Source organism: Lichenostomus cassidix, chromosome 2 (genome assembly GCF_008360975.1).
Source record: "Lichenostomus cassidix isolate B80296 chromosome 2, HeHo_3.0, whole genome shotgun sequence".
NCBI lineage: Eukaryota > Metazoa > Chordata > Aves > Passeriformes > Meliphagidae > Lichenostomus > Lichenostomus cassidix.
In genome coordinates, this window is record NC_139482.1 from 67,477,382 (window position 1) to 67,499,005 (window position 21,624).

The following is a 21,624-nucleotide window of genomic DNA, read 5'->3' on the forward strand; positions in this document are numbered from 1 at the left end:
AGCTAGTGCTATTACATGGCAATTTTCAAAAGTTTTTTTAGTTTGGCATGGGATAAAAGCCTTAATGAGCTGGGTACTACACTGCCATTTGGACGACACCAATTATTATTTATGAAGAGAGTTTTCTTCGTTGGTATAGAAGAAAATGAAGAATTTAAATGGTCAGCTTTTGCAGGGCAAAACACAAAACCAAGTGGTACATTGGTACTTGTGTTGGTTTTTTTGTCAGCTTTAGCTCTCCTGGTATCAAAACAAAATGATGTAGCCTGATAAAATTATTTAAATGTGCTCACATTTTTATAAGCTTTGTGGTAGTTGGGTATAATTTGTTTTCCCATAATTGGCTTAAATGCAATATTGTGTACCTGTGACTGATTTGGCAGGAAGGTGGTGGTGTGTTCCTGGTGTCACTGATGTCTGTACTGCTGTACAGGATGGCATGTTAAATACTCCAGAATCAGTCTGAGACACATGGAACCTCTGTGCCTGCACTGATCTTAAAGGTCAGTAGGAATAGCTGGCATTTAGCAATTCAGAGTATGGATTTGCAAGTTCCGTGAATTCAGTTTTTAAAATGATGTAAGCACCCTTGGATTATACTTGTAAAAAGCAGCAGTTCCTACAGAGTTTTGAAGACTTTAAAAAAGCAGACCACTGATTTGTTGTGCTTATTTGTAGGCAATTAATTCCCCAATGGCATTGACAGCCTTCATGCTGGATACCCAGCCCAGCAAAGTGCATTTGGTCTGTTGCTCAGAAGGGAGGTGTGGAAAAGTGAGCTGGCTGAGTAGTGAGCTACCTGCACTACCTGGGAGACAGTGAAGCACTACAGTGCTCTTCTGGATTCTAGTGCAGCCTGCTCTGCTGGAAGTGGAAAATTGGTCGAGGTTTTTGGGTGGTGTTTTTGGGGTTTGTTTTGGGAGGCGTGGTGGGACAGGACATGAGGACAGACAGTTTGAGATAGAAGGGTGCCTGAAGAGCTGTGGTAGAGACCTCTGGGTTTTCTTTGTAGCCCTGGCAACAAATTTCTGGGTGACCTTATGCAAATAGCTCGGCAGTTCTGTACTGCCCTGACACTTTCCCATTCAATGCAACAGCCTCAGAGATGCTTCTTGCTTTGCAAAACACTCTGAGAGAGGCATAGATTACCATTTAGTGTTCACAGAATTTACCTTAGGACCTGGAATCAGCACTTGCCACATCCATTTTCTTCTGAAGGCTGCTAATCAGAGCAGGGTGGTTTTGGCCAGGGCTTCAGGGCAAAACAAGTCCTGTCTTTACTCTACCTGCCTGGAGGGTGATGCAAGAGAAAGAAGTGGGATGGGGTTTGCTCTGCTTAAGGCAAGACTGTAATGTGCTGGAAAAACGTGGCTCCATTTAGTCAGCAGCACTGCAGAGAGCAGAGGGATGAAGGGTAACTAAGGGTAACATGAAGCATTTGGGATATTTATAAAAATGTGAAATGCCTTTTCTTATTAAAAGAATGGCTGTGCATCATTAAAGGCATCAAAACCGAAGTGGGAACATGCTTTGTGAATCAGGAGGAAGAGCAGTCCTTAGCAGTTGCTAATCTATTTATGTTCCAGTCATGCTCAGAGTGTGGCTTTGAGGTCTGAAGCTCTTGTAATTGCCTGGAATATGTCACTCTGCAGCAAGATTCATTGTTCTGTTCTCCCTGAGAGGAAGGCTGGGATTTTTAGCTGTAGGACTTTTCTTTCAGTTGAGCAGAGAGACATTGCTAAATTCCCATGCATTGTTTTGCTGAAACACTATTAATTATGGCTCCCATTATAAGCATGTCAGTTCTATGTGATCTAGGCAAAAATTTATGCATTTGGTGGGAAGCAGCCAGACCTTTATTTTGGGGATTATACATGAGGTTTAGGAGCCAAGTGTTGATCCCTGTTGATAGAAGTCCCTTAAACTTTGCAGAATCAGTAGGATGCTTTTTTGGTTCCCTGATTTCTCAAAGGGTCAGAGACCTAATTTTTTTCTTTCCTTTTTCTCTACTTCTTGCTGCCAGGCTTTCTTTGCTATTCCCCAAGCAACGCTCAAAACATTTAGACACTAAGCCTCTCATTAAATCAGAGTGAAATCAGAGCTCCGTGCCTCGCAACGAAGATTTAGAGGGGCAAGACTCAGCAAGGATTGAACACGTTTTCAGGAAGCTATATAAGATGTGGCTTCAAAAGGGCTTCCAGCCCAACCTCACCCCTGTTACTTTGCATGGGAACCTTCCTCATTTCTGCCTTTCCTTGAAGAGAAGTGAGTGCATTTTTAAATAATGAAGAATTCTTGTAGATTTCTTTCAAGTCCCCAAGGTATTGTTGACCGTGGGAACCTCTCATATAGCTCCTGTGGAAGTGGGAGCTTGGAGCATAGCCATGACACTTCCATGTAAGAAAGCACACCAGCTCTAAGCAAAACTCTTCACTGGTGTTGGTAGGCTGGGTGGAAAAGCCAATTTTTGTTCTATAGATTTGTTTCTTTTGTGAATGGCACTCTATGCTGACTTTTTCTCCCTGGGGGCTAAGAGTGGAGTTGCTGCTAAGTTTCAACAAACATGAGACTTTTTTAGATCCAGGTGCTGTTGTCTCTGCTTCTTCTCTAATTCATGGCTTGATCAAATGAATTATATGCTGAAGGACCTCTAGGGTGGGGAGCTGTAAAGAAAATGTCTTTAACATGACTGTCAGAGAGTAGGCCTGCCCCATCCAGGGCAGCTTTTGTGCTTCATAATCTGGATCAGCTCTTTCTTGTTTTACTCCAGTATGCATCACTGAGTTGGTTCAGGAACTTCTAGTGCTCCTGGATTCACTGGCATCTGTTTCTAAACCATTCATTGTGCTGAAGCTGAGAAATCAGCCAGGGAAATGGGCTTTGCTGTAGGCAGGGACCCACTCGGTGTCCTGCTAGCCCAACCAGGCCCTTGGCCAGCAGTTGCCACAGCCAGCGTAGATGAGCAAGCAGGATTTCTTTCCAGGGAGTATAAACTGTGGAGTTCCTGCCCTCTCTTCTGGAGGGGTAGTCTGACAACCATCCTCTGGACAGAAAACCCTCAGCACTGAGACCTCACTCTCCTGTCTAGCTCATGGATTCTATGGCATCCAAGATGGTGCTTGTTAGGTTTTTTAATTTTCAGTCAGAGATCAGTCATTTCCCTCAGAGACCTGCCATTTTCTCAAAGACACAAAATAGGGGGTTGGAAACAAAGTTAAGGGGTTGAAAACTGCAGTGGTAACATTTGATGGATGTTTGGCTGAAGCTTTTTCAATAGCGTAGAAATGGCTTCATGAATCAGATTTGTCCAAAATGTCATAGATGCTTGTCCCTGTCGCTTGTGAGGACACAGCAGAAGTACCTCAGGTTCTTAAGGTGTGTCAGATGATACAGCTACTACTCTAAAAGTGTTCTGGTGGCCCCCTTCTTACACGTGAATTCAATTCCAGCAAAAAACATCTAAATGGATAAAGAAAATTAATTGAGAAATTGGTCTTGGACATCAACTAAACATGAAAAATTTTGCCTTGAATCTTTTAGGTAATCTAGAAATATAGGCAGTATTTTCCAGACATAAGATAAGGCTCTGATGTCTTTCTCTCCAAACTTGTCTCCAAACAATCTGAGAATCTCATGGTCACAGGAGAACAGTGTGTTAAAATGGTTGACTGCTGAGCATAAAGAACTCCAAGGTTCTTCCACAGTGTCCTGAAGTTGGTAAGAACATTGTGGTTTTTTCTTCCTAATGAGCAAATAAGTTACAATGGCAAGTATCTCTGAGCATGTTTGAGTTTATTCCATTCACAATCAAGTGAGATGAGATACTGCCCTGTTCTACGAAAAATTCTACAAATACAAGAATCTGAGTAAAAAAAATCAAGAAGCTGATCAGTGTTGTATAAACCCTCTTGGTTCCTTGCCCCTGCACAACTATGTCAATAAAAAAAGCCTCTTGATAATTGCCCATGAAAGGTATTTAAATGTTTTTGTTAATCCACCTGCAAGCATGCAGGCTTGTAAGTAAGTACTGCTGTGGATGGCATCACCTGGTGACAGTGACCCCTAGAGCTGTGTTAACTCTCCTCAGCTCTGAGTTCTTCTGTGTGACCCTGAGTTAGGGCATATTTTTCTGGAATCAGATTCTTCAGAGAATCTTGTTTCCATTTAGAAGTGGAAATAAGTAGCAGCTTCTTGTGGACTTCACTTTCTCTTGACATCACTAATCTTCAGTTTGCCTCTTTTTTTGGCTTTTTGACCTCCACAGATGTTTCCCTGTGTCTGTAATTCAAAATTACTACGGTCAGTTTTATTGCAGAAGATATAAACTTTGTTGCTGCTGTCTAAACCCTTCCTGAATGAGCTTTCTGGATGGTCTCAGTGAAGGATTCACTATGGGCAGTAGCACATTAAGAGCAAACTGGTGCAACTTCTGAGCACTTTGCTTCTTTTCTAACCAGTTCTCATCCTGAACTTGAAATGCTGTAGCCTGCCAGCAGCATCATGTCAAGTGCTGTACTAATCTGTAAAAACAGACAATCTTTGCCTTCCAACACTTCCTTTAAAATAACAAAAAGTCCTGGAGAAGAGTAGCAAAGCTGCACAAAAGATTTTGCTGTTGCTAGAAAAGGGAGGCTGGAGAAGAGGGAAATGCACTGCAAAGTGTTTCACCCAAACCAATGCTTTTAAACTCGATTGGCCTTTTTAAAGAAGGATGTTGTCCTTGCCCCATGGTACTGCAGTGGAGCAAGCAGCTTGTTGGGTTGTGTCCCTGTAGATGTCCTGAGGGTGTTGCTGCCAGCAGGATAATGCCCTCTTTACCAGGTTCTGGAGGTATTGGGAATTACCAAGGGGATCCATCACTCCTTGTTTTTCTTCTTCTTTCCCAAGAGTATCTGGCTTGCCTTGGTGATGGAAAAGCTTGGTACATGGGAAAATCCTGAAACAGACTGTCAAGAACAGTAACAGTGTGAGATAGTGAAAACCATATTCAAGATATTGCCAAGAGCCAGGGAAAGCTTTCTGGGAAGGGAATTGAAGCTGACCCAAGAGAAGTCTGGACTATTAAGTTAATTATCCTGTCATGAGGTTTTTGAAAGCAAAGATGGAGCTCTATTAGCATGTTGGCTTCATGGCAAGTGAGAGCTGGCTGGAGCCTGTTCATCTGCATGTATTTTTGGGATGAATTAGAGTCTAAAAGCCTGTGGGTTTTGTTGAAAAATGACATTTTGAAAGAGGCGAGTTGGCTGCTAGGATTCAGAATCACAACAGAGCCAAAATAAGCTTCATATTTCTTAACCCCCATGTCACTCTGAGGTCCAGATTATCCCAGGTGATATGCAAATCCACAAGGATGGAGCATTGTGAGCTGCCAGGTTGTCATGGGAAGGGGGCAAAGGAAAATAAACCACAGTTGTCCATTATGTAAATATATGGCAGGTATGAAAAAGACTGAGCTATTCAAACCTGATAATGTTTGTGAGGAAAGGCAATAAGAATAGGAAAAAGAGCTTGGGATATGAGTTAACTGAAAACTCAGACTGTGACTTCAGCATTTGGCACAAGTCAGCAGAATAAATAAAGCACGGAGCTGCTGGGGGGGCAGGGAAAGAGACGTGTCCAGAGCAGCGTAAACAGCGAGTCCTGAGCCAGGGCACTGTGCTTTGTGTGAGCAGGCATCAAGTTGGGTTTGTGGGAAAGATGGATAACAGCAAAACAGACTAAAGGATTTCAATAAAGGCAACCAAAGGATTGTGCTCCAGTCATTTTTATACTCTGCTATGAACCAGATGCAGCTCCAGGGGACTTCAAAGATGAATACTGACATAATGCTAGGAGAGAAATGGGCTTTCTTTTTATTAGAAAAGATGCAGATTAGATAAAATTGTGATTTATGTCATTCTGAGCATTTGGGGAGCTGGCAACAAGGACTGAGGAACCAGCATATTACAAAGGCCCAAGGAAAAGGGAACAGGATCCTGAGGGACTGCTTATTCTCTCCTGATACAAAATTATCAGTAGGAAAGACAAACTTATTAAAATTAGGCAGTAAATATGATTTGGGGCAGATTGTAGCCAACAGTGCTCAAGGCCTACTTTATGTCAGTGTGAGTGGGAAATTAGGTGCCTAAATGTCTTAGTTTCTCTGATGTTGTATAGTAGCAGCTCTGGGTAGGTCAAACAGGAAGAGTGCCAGGCTTCCTCCAGCACCCATATTGATTTTCCAGATTTTGCTGGCCTCTTCAGCTGGGAAAGGTTTTACATGTCCTTGTCAAAAGCTGCTCTGAGTGTTGGTGAAGTTCTGCTTCAAGGCTGGTTGGACAAAGGCAACACAGCAGAGAGGGATGAAGGGTGTGGAATATGTGGGCAGACACTGCACTGATCTGAAAGATGGGGAAGAATAGAGTGCCCAGCCTCACAGGGTTCCTGATTCATGTGACTCCTGCCTCTTCCCTCAGTAAACCTGAGGGACACCATTTCTTATAATTCTGTATTTTGTATGATTCAGTCAGGGGATGGGTAGTCACTGCTAAAGAAAGAAAAGTTCTGTTTGGATTAACCCTTTCAAGGCAGGAAAAGCCTGTGCAGATCAAATAACTGTCCAAAATAATTTCACTGTTCTGCCTTCTGTTTAAAAAAAAAAAAAGCTTTTGGTTTACCACAGAGGATATCAAGGTTGTTTCCTGATGTCTACCTCTAGAGTTCCTGAAATTTCTCCTGAAAGTTTCCCCATCATATATAATATTGCACCAAGAATCTTTAAAGTGAAGCTTCTGAAGCTGTTCCAGGAGGCCTTGGTCTGCAGTTTGTGAACATTTCTTATTTTCACAAGTGTTGAATTCAGCAATGGTACTGAGACAGTGGCAGGTCATTGTGGCACAGGGATGACACTGAGTAAAGTTGTCATGGTGCAAAGGTAGTTGGGTGACTTGTTAGTGAAACCATTAAAAAAAGAACATTAGAGACAAAAATGTGGCTACAGTTCTTACGATGGGCAAAACCCTGTAAACTCATTGGGTAAGTTATCCATGCAGAATATATGTTTGACTACTGAATGTTATGCATTGTGTGTGTGTGTAGTTGGATTGTGTACCATAAACATATTTTAAATAAGGGATTTTAAAAATTTAAGCAAGATTTATTTCCTGTTTGCTTTTACTGACAGTTATGTGTCTAAATCTCATGGTTACTGTCAGAAATATCAAACTTCACTACTGTCTTAAACTCTAGGTCCATTAATTCACTCAAATGAAAAAAGTAGGTGTGAGGGAAAATCTATAGCAAAGATTTTTGAAAAGTTGGAGGTCATTTTGTTTTGCTGCAGGGCTGTGCAAATGGCTATATGCTTGTCAGTTAAGCTGGTTTGGGGATTTTTTACCCACTCTGGGCACCCAGCCAGCCTAACTTACAAAACTGCAATTATCGTGATTGTTAGGAATAGTTCCACTTCTTCCCTCGGATTTCTTCTGCTTTGCTTCTTTTCTTCTCTGAGGAAGTCTTAAATTTTCCTGTCAGTTCTGAGGAGACCCTGATTTGCCCCTTAGGTGTTCCCACAGAGACACAGAGTCTCAGAGGCTCTCCAGCTCCCTGATAAATGTAATCCTATCAGAGGCAGCAACAAGCCAGAGTGTCACTCCACAGGATCAAATCCCCCAACCTACAAAGCCAGGTCTTGCTGCCAGGAGACCCACAGTGCTCTGGGCTTTTAATTTTATAATTTAGCACAGGATTTCTAGATATATTTTGAATTTGAAGACTGAGAGGCTTTGGCATTTGCATTATTGCTAATTTATGACCTCACTGTTCCTGTGGCAATTGGTCAGTGAGCACTTTCAAAGTATTTTGATGCCCCTCCACAAAACATAAATCAAAAAATAAAGAGCTGGCACCAGATGCTGGCCTCCCAGCAGCCTTTGGGCTGCTAGTGCTGTGGTCTGAGGGTGCCTTGGGTAGGACACTGTTTACTGTGCTCTTGCCTCTGGCTCCACAGTGTCCAGAAGGAATAAGCCACTTCTTCAGTCAGGCTCCTGGATAACGCCTTTCCAAGTCTGGGGTGTAAGTGTGGATGGCTTTAGCTATCAGGGAGAGCACACTGCAAGGTGCAGTTTTGTGTTGCTGGGATCAAGCCTGTGAGGTGTTGATAGTGCCTTGATCTGGTGGGGAAAGCAGGCAAGGCTGTGACTCGAGCAGTGCTGCACTCTGCTCTTTTATCATCAGTGATTCACAGGGTCAAGTGTGGCAGCAGCCTTTGCAGCTCCTCAAACAGAGCTCCTGCTGTACACGACAGGAAAAACAGCTGTAGAAGATCCTTAATCTCAGCTGTCATCCCTGTGGAGGAGCCATGCCTCTGTCCTGCTTTAGGTGTGGATTCAGGGTGGGATGCTCTGATTCCCCTTTGTCCATGCAAGTGGTTTCAGTTTGAGGTGGGGCTCTGAGAGGGGAAATCCAGCGCTTATCTCCCTGGTGCTTTGTGCTGCTGGGCTGCTGTGCCTCGGTGATAACACACCTCTGGCTCCTCGCTGTTGGTGCTGCAGCTCTTGGGTTACAGCTGCTCTTCTGCATCGGGATGAACCTATGGGAGCTCTAGGAAAGTCGGAGATGGGGAAATAATGGTGGTGCATCAGGTTATTGTGTATTGCTGGCCAGCTATTGTCCATCAGGGAACTTCCTGTGTTCAAACCAACTTCTTAGGATACAAAACTCTGCTGAGGATTTCTGAAGTCTCACTTATTTTCAGCTGATCAATCCCTCTCTGGAACTTCTGGACAATTTTTATATGACTCATTAGTTTAATTATTTTATATACATTAGCACTACACACTGCTGTATTGCTTAGAGTCATAGAATCACAGACTATGCTGAGTTGGAAGGGACCCAAAGGATCACAAAGTTCAACTCCTAGCCCTGCACAGCACCATTCAAGAATGACCCTTTTGCCTGAGAGCATTGTCCAAACACTCCCTGAGCTCTGTCAGGCTGGTGCTGTGACCACTGCCCTGGGAACCCTGTTCCAGTGCGAAACCACCCCCCAGGTGAAGGACTTTTTTCTACTAAATTCTTGTGAATTTACAACTTTTTCTCATTGAAAACTATGTTTTTAACCAATTATGTTTAAACTGTTCAATGTCTGAAAATCTGTTTGCTGAGCTATGATGTCTAAACCTGTAGCAGAATGTAAAAGAATTGAGTAAATGTAAAAACGTACATTTGCCTTCATCTGAATGGTTGGTGTGACCATGGGGGTATCCATTGTAGGGGAACCTGAACTGTAGACCCTGTAGCTGTACTTTTTTGTAAGTATTAAATGCAGTAACCTATCTTCTTGTGCCAGGACCTTTCAGAATGATCAGGGATCTGAATTATTTTTTAAGAGTTTATTCTGAGAGAGGGCTGTTAAGAGATCTCCCAATTTCCTGCTTTACATCATTAAGATTACCAATTTGCAAAGCTCTTCTGTTGAAGGCATTGGAACCAATTCTGCTGCCTCGTGGACTAATAACAATTACTTCAGATGTATATGATTCTAGGGGAAAATAAACCAGTTCTTATGAGTGGAAAGAGATTATCCAAAACATCCAAGATTATGGAATTGAATTGTTGCCCCTGGTTCCTCCATCAGACTGGCTGTTATGGTTTATTTTTCCTCAAGAAAATTGATGTCAAGACCTGACCTTTTCCTTTCTCTTCCCTTGGATGCAGGGACTTGTTTCATCTCCATCCAGAATGCAATTTTCTGCCAACACATAATTCCTTCAGAAACATTAACAAATGAAAGTGTGACTTCAATTATTCTTAGACACAGCATAATACTGTGTTCAGAAATACTTCTGTGGGTATTACAGCCCAGCTCTTGAGATAACAAAGTTAAATCTGCAGACTAACTTACACACGATTGGTTCTGAGAAGCCTAACAAGAGCCAAGCAGAAACCTTCTAGTGGCCACGGTGGCTTCCCTTTGTTTTCTTATCCCTTTGATTCAGGGGGTTATTCAGTTTAGGAACTCCCAGCTTTGCACTGTTTTAATTTTGTTAACCGTTATTTAGCATCCAAAGTAATGCTTCCAGCATGTAAGTTCTGGGTTCACCAAGTTTCCAGCTTAAATCCCCACCAATCTTTCTGAGCATAAAGCCAGAGAGGTGGGTATGTGTGCACATAAGAGAGAAGGAAACAAATATGGGCATATTACATCTTTTAACATTTGAACACGGAAAGAAAACTATTTTTTGTCTTTTTTACTTTACATCGCATAGTGCAAGCATGATTCCTGTAGAAGTGTTTGCTTTGGTTATTCCTGGCACAGCAGGTGGTTTTAGGCTTGTTTGGGTTTTTTAAGTAATAGTTTGGTTAAAGACCTCAGCCCAACATGGCAAGCTCAGTGAATTCCAGAAACTTTGTATTTGTAGGGAGCAGCATCTGCATTTCACAAAAGTTGCTATTGTCAGCAGCTGGTTTACTCAGCACATGGCTTTGGGGGTGGCTTCAGTGAGTGCCTTTCCCTACTGAGACAAGTGGTACAGTTTTGTCTGGCAGTCAGAATATGTAGCTGGAGAGGGTTATGACTCTTGGAAAGCAGCATCTAGGAAATACTGGTTGATTAGAGCATTATGAGTTGACTTCTCACCCTGCAGAATTACACAGTTGCTCTGTCATGTGTGTTTAGTAAGTTATACCCAGACAACATGGTACAGATGTGTTGCAGTGGCCCTAAATGCTCACACTGCCTGCTGTCCTCTTGGGTAGTCTGTGTGGATCTCCTTCAGCATGACTGCCATGGCTGGGTAACTGTTCAGCTTCATTGACTGAGGCAGAACTTGGAAGAAAAAGCAAAATTTTAAGGAGCTGCTGAGGCCAAAGCAATGTTTCAGGTGTAAGGAATGGATTTGTTTTTGTTAAGTATTGCAATCCTGTTTATCCTAGAAGAAGTTAGTTTTTTTTTCTTTGAATTAATAAGTTTTCTTTATGCTTTTTCAAGGCAGGGTAAAAGATGACCCATTTTATCTGAAATGTGTTGAGCTCACTCCCATGAGCTGAGCTGTACTTATGCCTGTTCAGGGTAGTTTGGTTTCATCCAGCAGATGTTGGGTTCTCAAAGACTAAAGCCTGCAGTGTTGCAGAGCTTGAGGACCTTGATGACCCTGCAGTCCAAGCCAGAGAGGGAGTTTGTGATGATGCCTGGAGAGTTGGAAAATTAATGCAAGTTGATGTTTGGTTCTTTCACAAAATGGCAGAAGTTGGAAAGTACCTCTGGCAATCATCTGGTGCCACCCATCCCTGCTCAAGCAGGACCACCCTGAGCTGTCTGCCCAGGACCACATTCAGAAGTCTGAGTACCTCCAGAAGCTTGAGTTACCAGGATGGAGACTCCACAGCCCCTCTAGGCAACCTGTGCCAGTGGCTCAATCAGCTTGACATTCAGAAAGTGCTTCCTGCTGTTCAGAGGGAGCCTCCTGTGTTTCAGTGTGCCTGCTGTCACAGGGCACCACTGGAAAGAGTCTGGCTCCATCCTTTGCACTGCCTGGTGGGTGGTTATTGACATTGATGAGATCCTGCCTGAGCCTTTCCTTGTCTCTGCTGTCCTTCCAGATGGAATCAGGGTAGTTGAAGTCTCCTATGAGGACCAGGGCCTGGGACTCAAAATCTGAATTTAGACGTAGGTCCTGGTAATGTCCTCCAGACTGTGTGGAATGTCCACCTGGTGCTCTTGCCAATTGTAGCTCTTCCAGAATTGAGCACAATAAGAATGAGAACCTAAGGGGGAATAGCTGCCACTCCTTTGCTTCTTCCTGTAGCTCCTTTTACTTCCTATGTTTTTGGGTTTTTTTTGTGGTTTTTAATTCCGCTTACCTGTTGTATTTTTCCCTGTGCAGGAAGGATGAGGAGGACTGGAATTTCATCACCATCTTCTCGTTTTGCATTACACTTCAATATCTTCGCCCATCAAACCACTTTTCATCCTGTGAGCACCTAGAAAGATAATTTTATTTGGGGTTTGTTTGTTAGGAAGCTTGGTGCAGGACTTTGTCAGTCATATCCCTCCCAAGTAGGGAAAGAAAACAGAGACCTGTGAGCAAAGTATTTTCTGGAGAAATCTGAGGGGCACTACAAGGCAGGACCATGGTGATCTTGTGCTATACAGGTACTCTCCTTCTAGAAACTTCTTTCCTTGGAAAGGCAAATTTAGCATGTGCCATCTCCAGTAGAGCTGAGCTCCTGTGCTGCATGGCTGAAGGCTGCGAACTCCAACTCTGCTGCGAGCTCTCTAACAGTCTGTTGACAGCTACCGGCAGTTCCTTAGGATGGAAAATCATGTGGCAAACTGTAATTGGGTTGAGGCATTTCCTCCCTCCCACTCTCTCCTCATACTCTCAGAAGCACATTTGTCATGCCCCAGATGAATGTGAAAGTGCCTTAACTTCCATCACCAAACCTAGGTGGAGTACTGTCTCCATTTATTGAAGGCAGGTTTTCCTGTCCATTTGGCCAGAAATGTTTTGCTTGCTGCCTCATTCCCTAGCTGGTTGAAGTCTTACTTTATCCACTGTTTGGGTAAAGGATGAACTGTATCAGTGTAAAGTTAAACAATTTATAGCTCAGTATTATGTGTTTTTTCTATTTCTTTCAAGCATCCCTGATTTTAAGAAATTAATCTCACCTAAACAGATAATTTAATTCCCCTGAACCTTTATTCCAGAACGATAATGGTGCAGCTTCTGACGTACAGAGAAGTGCCTTTTAGCAATATTGTCAATCCAGCAGAGGACTTGCTCAGGCAAACTGCTTCAAATCCTGGATTCATGCAAATTAGGAAGCTGGAACAAATTAAAAATCTACAGGCAGGTCTAAATCTTCAGAATACCCCAAAATACTTTTTGTTGTAGATTAGCTTACCCAGAGTTACGACCCTGCTCTGCTTTCTATTTTTGCTCAAAGTAATGCACCAGCAGAAGGTGGGACTGAGTGCACACAGGTGGCTTTCAAATGGCTGAGTACATTCAGATCATGGGTCTCTGCTGCTATTTCCTCATCAGGAGGAAAGTTCTGTTATTTACTTCCAAAAATAAACTTGAATGTAATAGAACTTCCATGGGGAAAGCTTTAGAGTTTAGTGCAGTCCAGTGGCCAATGCTTGTCAGTTTGGGTAGTGCCTGGGCTGTTCCTATTTCAGAAAGAAAACATGAGTGTCATGGAGAGAGACTCCTACCCTGCATTTTCAAGGCTCCTGTGCTACTTTTAAATTTCAGCACCAACATAGCCAGTTGCCCCACAGATTCTCTCTGTGCTCCATAAGGAATTAAGCAAATTGTGTAGCAGTGGTGCAGTCAGGGTAACACATAGTCTTGACAGGAAATGCAGGGATCAGGAATGAGCAAGGCGAAAACTACTTGCATTTTATATTCCAATACATTAGTCCTAATTCTACTAGCCCTTGACTAGACACACAGCACCCAACCAGATTTGCCTTCATGCCTGAAGAAGGAAAAACCAGGAAACTTTTGGTTTAAAAAAACCTAAAACCCTATAGAAGTTCTCTCAGGTGTCATTTAGAAAGCTACTGTTTCTCTATTCTTGCATTGCACCTGGGTTTAACAATTTGTGCTGCTCCAAAATCCTCCAGATTCACACTAAAATTAACATAGAAGAGCCATTTTGAGGTACCACTACTTCTGGGAGAGAACCTTTGTGACTATGGTTGCATTCAGTCATCAGAGACTAAATCTGATGCTTCCGGTTAGTTAAGCTATGCAACACTGCAAATTTATGTAGAACAGTGCAAGCATCAGCAATGAACCAGGCTTGACAAAGACCTGTCTCTTTGGTGAAGAAAAGCCTTGAAAACATTCATTTAAAAATGTCTTAAGTCAGCTTTTATGATCTCTCAGGTTTTCTTCCTTATTATTAGAGGTTTATAATGTTTCTGTTGTTGTTCTATTATGGCTTTGCAGAGACTGAACTAGACTTGCCTGTGATCTTCACACACATCAGAAGAGATTTACTGACCCATACTGAAAAGAATGGGACAATATTTTCCTCAAAAAAACAGTATTCCTGTAGTCCTGTGTATGGACAAAAGATGTCCATTATTCATACATGAGAACATCATTTGTTAATAGTGTCAAATTAGTTACTGACTGTGCATAGGAAGAGGCCTGAATTAAGGACTTTTTCCAGGACTTCTTCCAGTCAGAAAGGAATTTGAACAGTCACCAAATTATTCACATGCAAACTGTAGGCAGCACAACAGCCTGACTGATAGCTACACAAAAAAAATTAATGAAGTAGAATTATTTTTTCAATTGAATTGCCTGTACCTTCAACTGCTTTAATTCTAAATATCTTCACTGTAACAGTTCTTTCATGTTTAAGGAAAGCATAAATAATCCCCCAGCTGATATATACACATGTGTATATATGAACATTGTGCCCTTAGAGGTGCCAGAAAAGGGATTTTTATAGAAATTGGAGTTGAACTCCACAAGTTAACATTACAGAACTTGTATATTTTCTTCTCCTTTTCATTAAAATCAAATTCAACCTCAGAATTCCAACTTAACCCCCACCACTGTAGGGAGAATAACCTATTTTTGAGAGATTGCAAAGAAACATTTACTGAACATTTGTTTAAACTCTAACAAAATAATTAAAAGTAGAATGACTCCCTCTGTCTTCTTTCTTCATCCTACCTCCTGTAAGAGAAAACTTCTATAAAATTTGCATCACTAAATTAATACTCAGATTTTAATTTGAAGGAAATTAAGAGCTTTTTAAACAAATAAAACATAAATATTAAAGCCCCTAATTTACAAGATCTGTTTCAGCAACTTTTACTTTAAAATTAGAATGGATATGTCTTTGAAAAAGACAACTCTACAAGAGAACCACATTTAAAATGTGTTAAGAAATATTAGTTTTATTTAACCAGTTTTCACAGCTGAATATTTATTCTATAAAAACTTTACAGATTGTACAGTTTATATATAGTTCAAACTACTAGAACAAAGAAGTAGGTCCCACAGATGCAAAAATACTGTACCAATCCAAGGTAAAGGCAGATTTACACACTGTACAGCTCTCCACTGGGAAGGGGAGGTGGGTCAGTTCCAAGTAAAAAGTTCAAAACTGTACAAAAATAAGGTTTGATTTCTTTTTCATTCTTCATAATACATTCAATAAGATTGCAAGCACAGATACCCAAGTAATAATAGATATCTGCAGTCAGGAATCAATAACCACTCCTGAAAGGAATGCAAAATAGGTCTATTTACACAGGGCACTCTTTTACACCATACTGCATATAGTGTATATTTCAAATAATAAAAAAGCATAGACAAAGAACATTAAACATCTAATATAAGGTAGTTTTTTTTTAAGAGGTTTTTTTTTTTTACTTAATAGTGTGCCAAAAGAATTTTAACTTATTAAATAATATATTCTAAGTGAACCTAAAATTTATGAACATAAAATGCATTTTTGGTGTAATACATCAATTAAACCAGCAAATAGGAAAAAAGAACCAAAAACAAAACCCAAACTGTATATAAAGTAGTATTTTCACCCAGCAACAGAAGCACTTATGTAGTTATTTAAAAAAAAAAAAACAAAAAACCGAAACAAAACAAAAAAAAAGAACAAAAAAATCCCACCAAAAAAAAAAAAAAAAAAAAAAGAGAACCAAACAAACAAGAACAACCAACCGAGAGAGGCTTTTTAAAAACCCACTAAAACTAACTTATAACTTAGGATATTCATACATAAGATATTCAGTGATTCACTAATACTGCAAAACAAGCTTTTTTGTGTTGGTTTTTTTTTTTATTCCTTCCCCCTTCCATTTCCCTCTGGCTCTCCCTCATTCCCTTTCCCTAAGAGACAGTGGTTTCTTCATGCTATCTGGGTAAGAATCAGACATCTTCCTGCCCCTTCCTCCCACCCCTCTATACCTCCCCCCCAAAAAATAACAGAGTGTTTTCCTTAGCATTAATCCTGAGCACACTCTCTTTTTGGGGATATGTGTGATTTAAGCATAGTAGGGTTTAGTTGCCCCAAAATTTTAGAATGTTCCGTTATGTGAGGTATTTCAACCTTCTTCTGAGACAATGCCTTTTCTCTAAGCTGACTCGTTGGGCAGAGAAAGCAAGGGCTGGCTAATACCCGTTTCAATTCTGTATTCCCATGAAAAAGAAAAGCATTATTCCAGACTTCCCTGCCACACAGAAAATAATGCAACACCATTCACTTTTTAATTCGTTCTCTATTTGATACAGTACTAGCCGAAGATAACAAAAACTAGAGCTTTTAAAGAGATGTTTGGTAGTGCACTCTATCATTTTTTAGCTTGTGTGTGTGTGTCTACATACACACTTGCACACATATTACATTTATATATATATATAAAAGACATATATAGATATATGCACACACATACACTTGTGTATGTATATATCTGCATGTAACAATCAGGGAGAAAGGAGTTTTGTTCAAATTTAAGTGATACAGTACTTTTAAACCCCTTGACAATAAAAGGGGAGGGGGTGTGTGTGTCCACTCCTGTTCCCAAGCTGAGCAAGGGGTTAGTTTATATAAGGTTTTTTTTAAATGGGCATCTTTTGCTTGCCCTGATGTCCAAGAAATACAATTCCAGTGTCAATGGGCATCTCATCAGAATTCATCAATTCTGTTCTGCAGGTATTTTAACATTGAGTCCATCCCTTGTGCTGAGCCCCAGATTTTCTTCAGAACTTCACACTCCTTTTCATTTGCTTGTTCCAAGTCCACCTTCATGATGTTACGTACTAAAGCTTTGGATTCTTCAAGTACCTAGGCCAAAAATAAAAAAGGGGGAGCTGAGTTAGCATTGCCAGAGAACTGAGCACAACATGCACTTATATTGGTATACAACTGGTTTATATGGACAAATCCTGGAGCTGATTATGAACTCAAGCTTATCAAGTCATGGACATACTATGACTGTAAGAAATGTTTTTCAAAATCATATTTCTTGTAGCATCACACCAAGTTTCCTTTACCTTATACCAGCACAATTTAGAAGTGCACGAAAGTGTGAAAATAATGAAAATCATAAAATAAGTGTGACTATATATATGTGTGTGTGTGTGTGTGTGTGTGCATATATGCTATTATAATTACAGAAAAGCGCGAGTCCATATTGGTGAAGGCTAATAATAACTCTATTATCCAGAACTCATCTAATAACTGGGCAGATTTTGACTTCTTGAGCACTTAAAATACACTGAAAAATCTCATTTGCTTTTTCTGTTTAGAAAAAAGAGTAATTTGCTTTTAAAATCCAAAATTTCTAATGCACAGAGCATTTAATTTGCACTGCACTTTTTCTTGTTAAGAAAGCTGAAATTACCACTACTTAATGCTATCTTGTGCAACTGAAAGGAGTGCACACAACCACTAGGTGTTACTCAGAAAACTAGGTCCAGCATAATGTCAAAGACTGTATTTGTTTCCCTGGTAATTCAAATTACAACTCAAGCTAACTCAAGATTCCTGTGTTTCTGTGCAGATGGTAGGGCAACTGTTTATATTGTTGATTAGAATAAGTTGGACTTCAGCAACTATGTTAATAACAAATTATATTACAAAAATCCAATGCTTGTTTGTCCCTTATCATATGCAACAGTACATGGTAGTTGAGTCAGATAGAAACTTTAAAAAGAATACTAAAATACCCCAAACCAGAAAGACACATAAAAATCTGTCAAAAAACATTGCTGTACTATAATGCAGTTCTTGTTCATGAAAAAGCCCTTTCTTTTCCTAGAAGGACAAAAAGATGCAGTCTAATACTACTTAGATTAATTCTTATTCATCTAATCATAAAAATACAAGAAGATAAAAGAAACTTACAACTGAATTACATGTGACAAGTTCTTTAATTCGAACCATTACTTCCTGTGTGAATGTTCCTGGCCAGAACACCTGGGAGACGAGTCCTTTGGCACAAGCTTCCTGCGCCGTCAACTTCCTTCCACTGAACAACATTTCATTGGCCTGAAGGGATAAAAAGTTACTTCTGGTATGAAATGTAATGAGACAAAACTCATCAAAGGAAAAATGTTCAAAACAAATAAGAAAAATGCCTGCACTGATTGAAATAGTTTTATTATAGCTCTTCCAAGTTTCAATTGAAAAAAGAAAAATACTGGCCTACAGCTGGTTGATCCATGTTGTTTACCAGTACTAGCTCAGTGGTTATTGAACTATGGAGGTCTATGGTTAAGGGTTAAATGTGAAAAGGTCTTTCGTCATTTCCTAGCCATGAATGTTTGTTAGCTCTGTCTTTCTTGCAGTACTTCTGACTTGGTTATCTGTATACGTGGGAATAAGTTACAATGCCTCCAAATCTGTAAAACAATGAATACATCGGCTTGTCCTTTATAATAATGTATTCCAATTTCTGACCAAATTCATAGAAAATAAACATTTACATTTTCTTCAAGAGTCCAATATTGAACTGATAAATCCATTCAGAATTTGATATAGCAGTCTTATTACAAAATAACAGCATTTAAAAGATTTTGCACATAGTTTAAAGGTACAGAATCAAGTACGACACTCTATGTAACAAAATGCTCTCTCTAGTTCTCTGTTTTTGATTTGTAATTACCATGCACTTCACTATTTACCAATTTCCCCATTAAAGCTTTGTCCTACAACCACTTTAATTCTATCTTTAGTGAAGTTTCTTATGTAGTTAAACTTTGTTTGCAGTGACAACTGCATAGAAACAGCCAGTGGAAATAGAAGAGTAACAGTCAACTTAAAAAAAAAAAAATCTTAAAAAAATCAGTTTTATTGTTTCTTAATAACTTATTTCCACTGAAAAATATGACAAGCCCATTACTGGACTCTTGAAATATAGGAAATAAAGCTGTTCTAAAACACAGGTGTAACATTTCTGAGGGCACAATTCTGAGTTTTTAAATGTTTTCCAATAATGGAAATTTTGGTAATTATTTCAGCAACTTTCAGTTAAGGATCTCAAATAATTAATTATTAACGTAATAAATAATTAATTATTTACTGTGGATACTTTGTTCCTGGTATTGCCATTTTACACACGAAGCCATTTGAAAACTCTGCAGTCTCTTATTTGTTCTTTGTAATGAAATACAAAGTTTGAGTTCCACTGGCAGTTTGCTTCCTCACTGCCAGTCCATTGGGAATATGAGAAAAAAAGCCCAAACAGTTTCCTACCATACCTTACTTTGATTTTACCATCAGCACATCTCTCAGTTACTATGGAAAGCTGTGATTCACATATACTAATTTATAAAAACCCAAATCTCTTGCACTATGATCAAATTCTATACCCTACAATTCTACCTTCTGTGAATGCAAAATCAATACTAGGTTCATTAACCATTCATTCTTGTTTTCCAGAATGTATGTGAATAAAAATAACCTGAAATACTAGCTAAAAATGAGTGATGTACACACAGTTGTCTGAAACAGGAATCCTTTTTCCTGTGCAGAAGGGGAAAAACATTCTTCCAAAATAATTTAAAAAACACTTAACATTTCTATGAAAGATCAAAATGTGAAGTCCATCTAACTAGCAGTTAGAAAAGGTAAACATTTAAGCCAGGTGGTCAGGTCTACATATTATTCACATGTTTTTTTGCAAAGAGAAAAATAAATTCTAGAAATGCCTTTTTTTTTCCTAAAACTTAATGGCAACTGCTGAGTTCTCCCAAACACGAAACACCAGAAGTGAGAATGGTGCAGTTATCTTACTTCTGCCAGCTGTAACACAGTATTAGCAGAAAATCTCACATGAAATGAGCATTCCCAATAAAGTTCTCACTTGACAGGTTTTTGAAGGGAAATGTCTTTCTCTGCCATCTTTGCTTTTGATCTATACACAACATGTGCTGGAGACCAACTGCTAAACAAGCTTTAATCATAATCATGCCTTGTACCTGCTGCAAAAATTAACACACCTGGAGGTTACTTTTCAAGAAATATACTACAGCAATAGAAATAAGGATGATAAAAATATTTCAGTAATATTTCAGTAAGAATCTCATTAGCAACCTTCATTTTCTACTCTGTCTCCTTCCACAGAGGAACTTCACTGGGACCTCAGGACTCTCTTAGAGGCTCACCAGGTTCCTTTTGTGCAAGTCCACAGGCACCAGGGGCCATGGAGCATCTCAGCTTGCTTGCACTGTGATCAGGAGGCAGCTGGCCTGTGAACCACCCCAGACCCTGGCTGTGATGGGGGCTACAGGCACTATGGAAACGTGGATCCCTCATGACTGACAGAAAAGCCTAGGAAATACTGCCAAGCATGCTGGGGACTGGCAGGGAAACCCAGTGTGTGATGTTTGATCACACAGCCTCCTGCGCTTTATATCTAGGACCAGAGAACCAGAGCAAGAACTCCACAGCAAACACACAGTACCATCTCCCCATACAGACATCACCTTAATGTCTGTTACAGGTTATTTTCAAAATTCAAAAGCCAAGTTTAAGAACAGTTCTAAACAACTTGGTATTTCCAAGATGGTATAAGTTTTGAATCCTAAGGTTTGGGCTTTAAATTTCCTGTAATAAGCCCACAGTTGAAAATGTTTGTGGGGAAAAAAAACTGTCCAGTGACAGACCTGCTCACCCACAGAAGGTGACTGATCCCACATGGAAGATGTTGCCAGCAACCTTGCAATGGAAGATTTTTACTCAGCTGCAGCTAACAACATTGCATTTTAAGTCTGACTTATGAGGGTGGGACTACTACTGCTGAATTGATACATTTGTAGAAAATGTTATGATGCACACAGGGGCTTAAATTCTTTGTTCTGTACATTTTTCCCCCCTGGATGTTTAGCATTTCATTAATAACATCTTCCTGCTGACTTCTCTCTCTCTTTTTACAGGCAAAACCATGCTTTTTTATCAAAGCCTTCAGTATGGATTCTGAACATATTTAATGAAATCTGCTGAGTGAAGTTCAGCTTCATCCCACAGAGACACTGCTATGCTGCAGAGAGTCAAGGATAGTACGAAAACAGTGGATTTTTTCCCCCTTTTGCACTGATCATTATGGAATTGTTACCACTGGAAGTTTTCAATTTAAATATATTAAAGAATGAGAGCATTCACAAACACACATGAAAGAGTACACTAGGGAAGAGCTTCTTGTGTTTTTTGTACAACTTCTAAAGAAATGAAAAGTAACAACCACAAGTCTTTAAAGGACAAGGATGGATGGAATGGATGGATGAATGGATGGATGGCCAAATAAAAAGGGAAAGGAACAATCAGTAGTTTGAAACATGCTAAGATATTAAAGATACTCTTATAACCGTTAATCTATTTCAGTTACTTTTTCTGTTCTCTTCTAATAACTAAATCCAGCTACGACACAATTAGCTATTAGACCTTTTAAAACTGGTGTTAGAATATACTGAAATGTATACTTTTAAATCAGTAAGTACCCACAGGGGAAAAAAATGGCTTTTGTAATAAACAGCAATTTTAGAAAAACAGGTGTAGCTAGAAGCACTTGTTTCATACTCTCCAAATCAGAATGGTACATAGGTTTAAGTTTTCAAGGAACACAGCATGAAAAAACACTAAGCAACATGAAAATAA

The 21,624-nt window shown here is 39.9% G+C and overlaps 1 protein-coding gene and 1 long non-coding RNA gene across 5 annotated transcripts in view; one reads left to right on the forward strand and one right to left on the reverse strand.

The window, feature by feature from the left end:
- The first annotated feature begins 9,131 nt into the window (after positions 1–9,131).
- LOC146441560 (uncharacterized) lies at positions 9,132–21,341 on the forward strand. 3 transcript variants are annotated; one of them, XR_014849961.1, is made up of 3 exons: positions 9,132–11,515; positions 11,865–11,953; positions 17,789–21,341. It is a non-coding gene; the product is annotated as an uncharacterized LOC146441560 (long non-coding RNA). The 3 variants fall into 3 exon arrangements; XR_014849962.1 differs by having other exon boundaries at positions 17,792–21,341; XR_014849960.1 differs by having other exon boundaries at positions 11,865–21,341.
- The window catches only part of CDYL (chromodomain Y like), a 105,657-nt gene continuing 98,911 nt past the window's right edge, over positions 14,879–21,624 (reverse strand). For both annotated transcript variants that reach the window (XM_085051979.1, XM_085051980.1), the window contains 2 exons: positions 17,875–18,018; positions 14,879–16,812 (listed from right to left, as the gene is read on the reverse strand). In XM_085051979.1, coding sequence (XP_084908105.1) covers positions 16,654–16,812; positions 17,875–18,018 — 303 coding nt within the window. In that variant the 3' untranslated portion in view covers positions 14,879–16,653. The remainder of the gene's footprint in view (positions 16,813–17,874; positions 18,019–21,624) is intronic.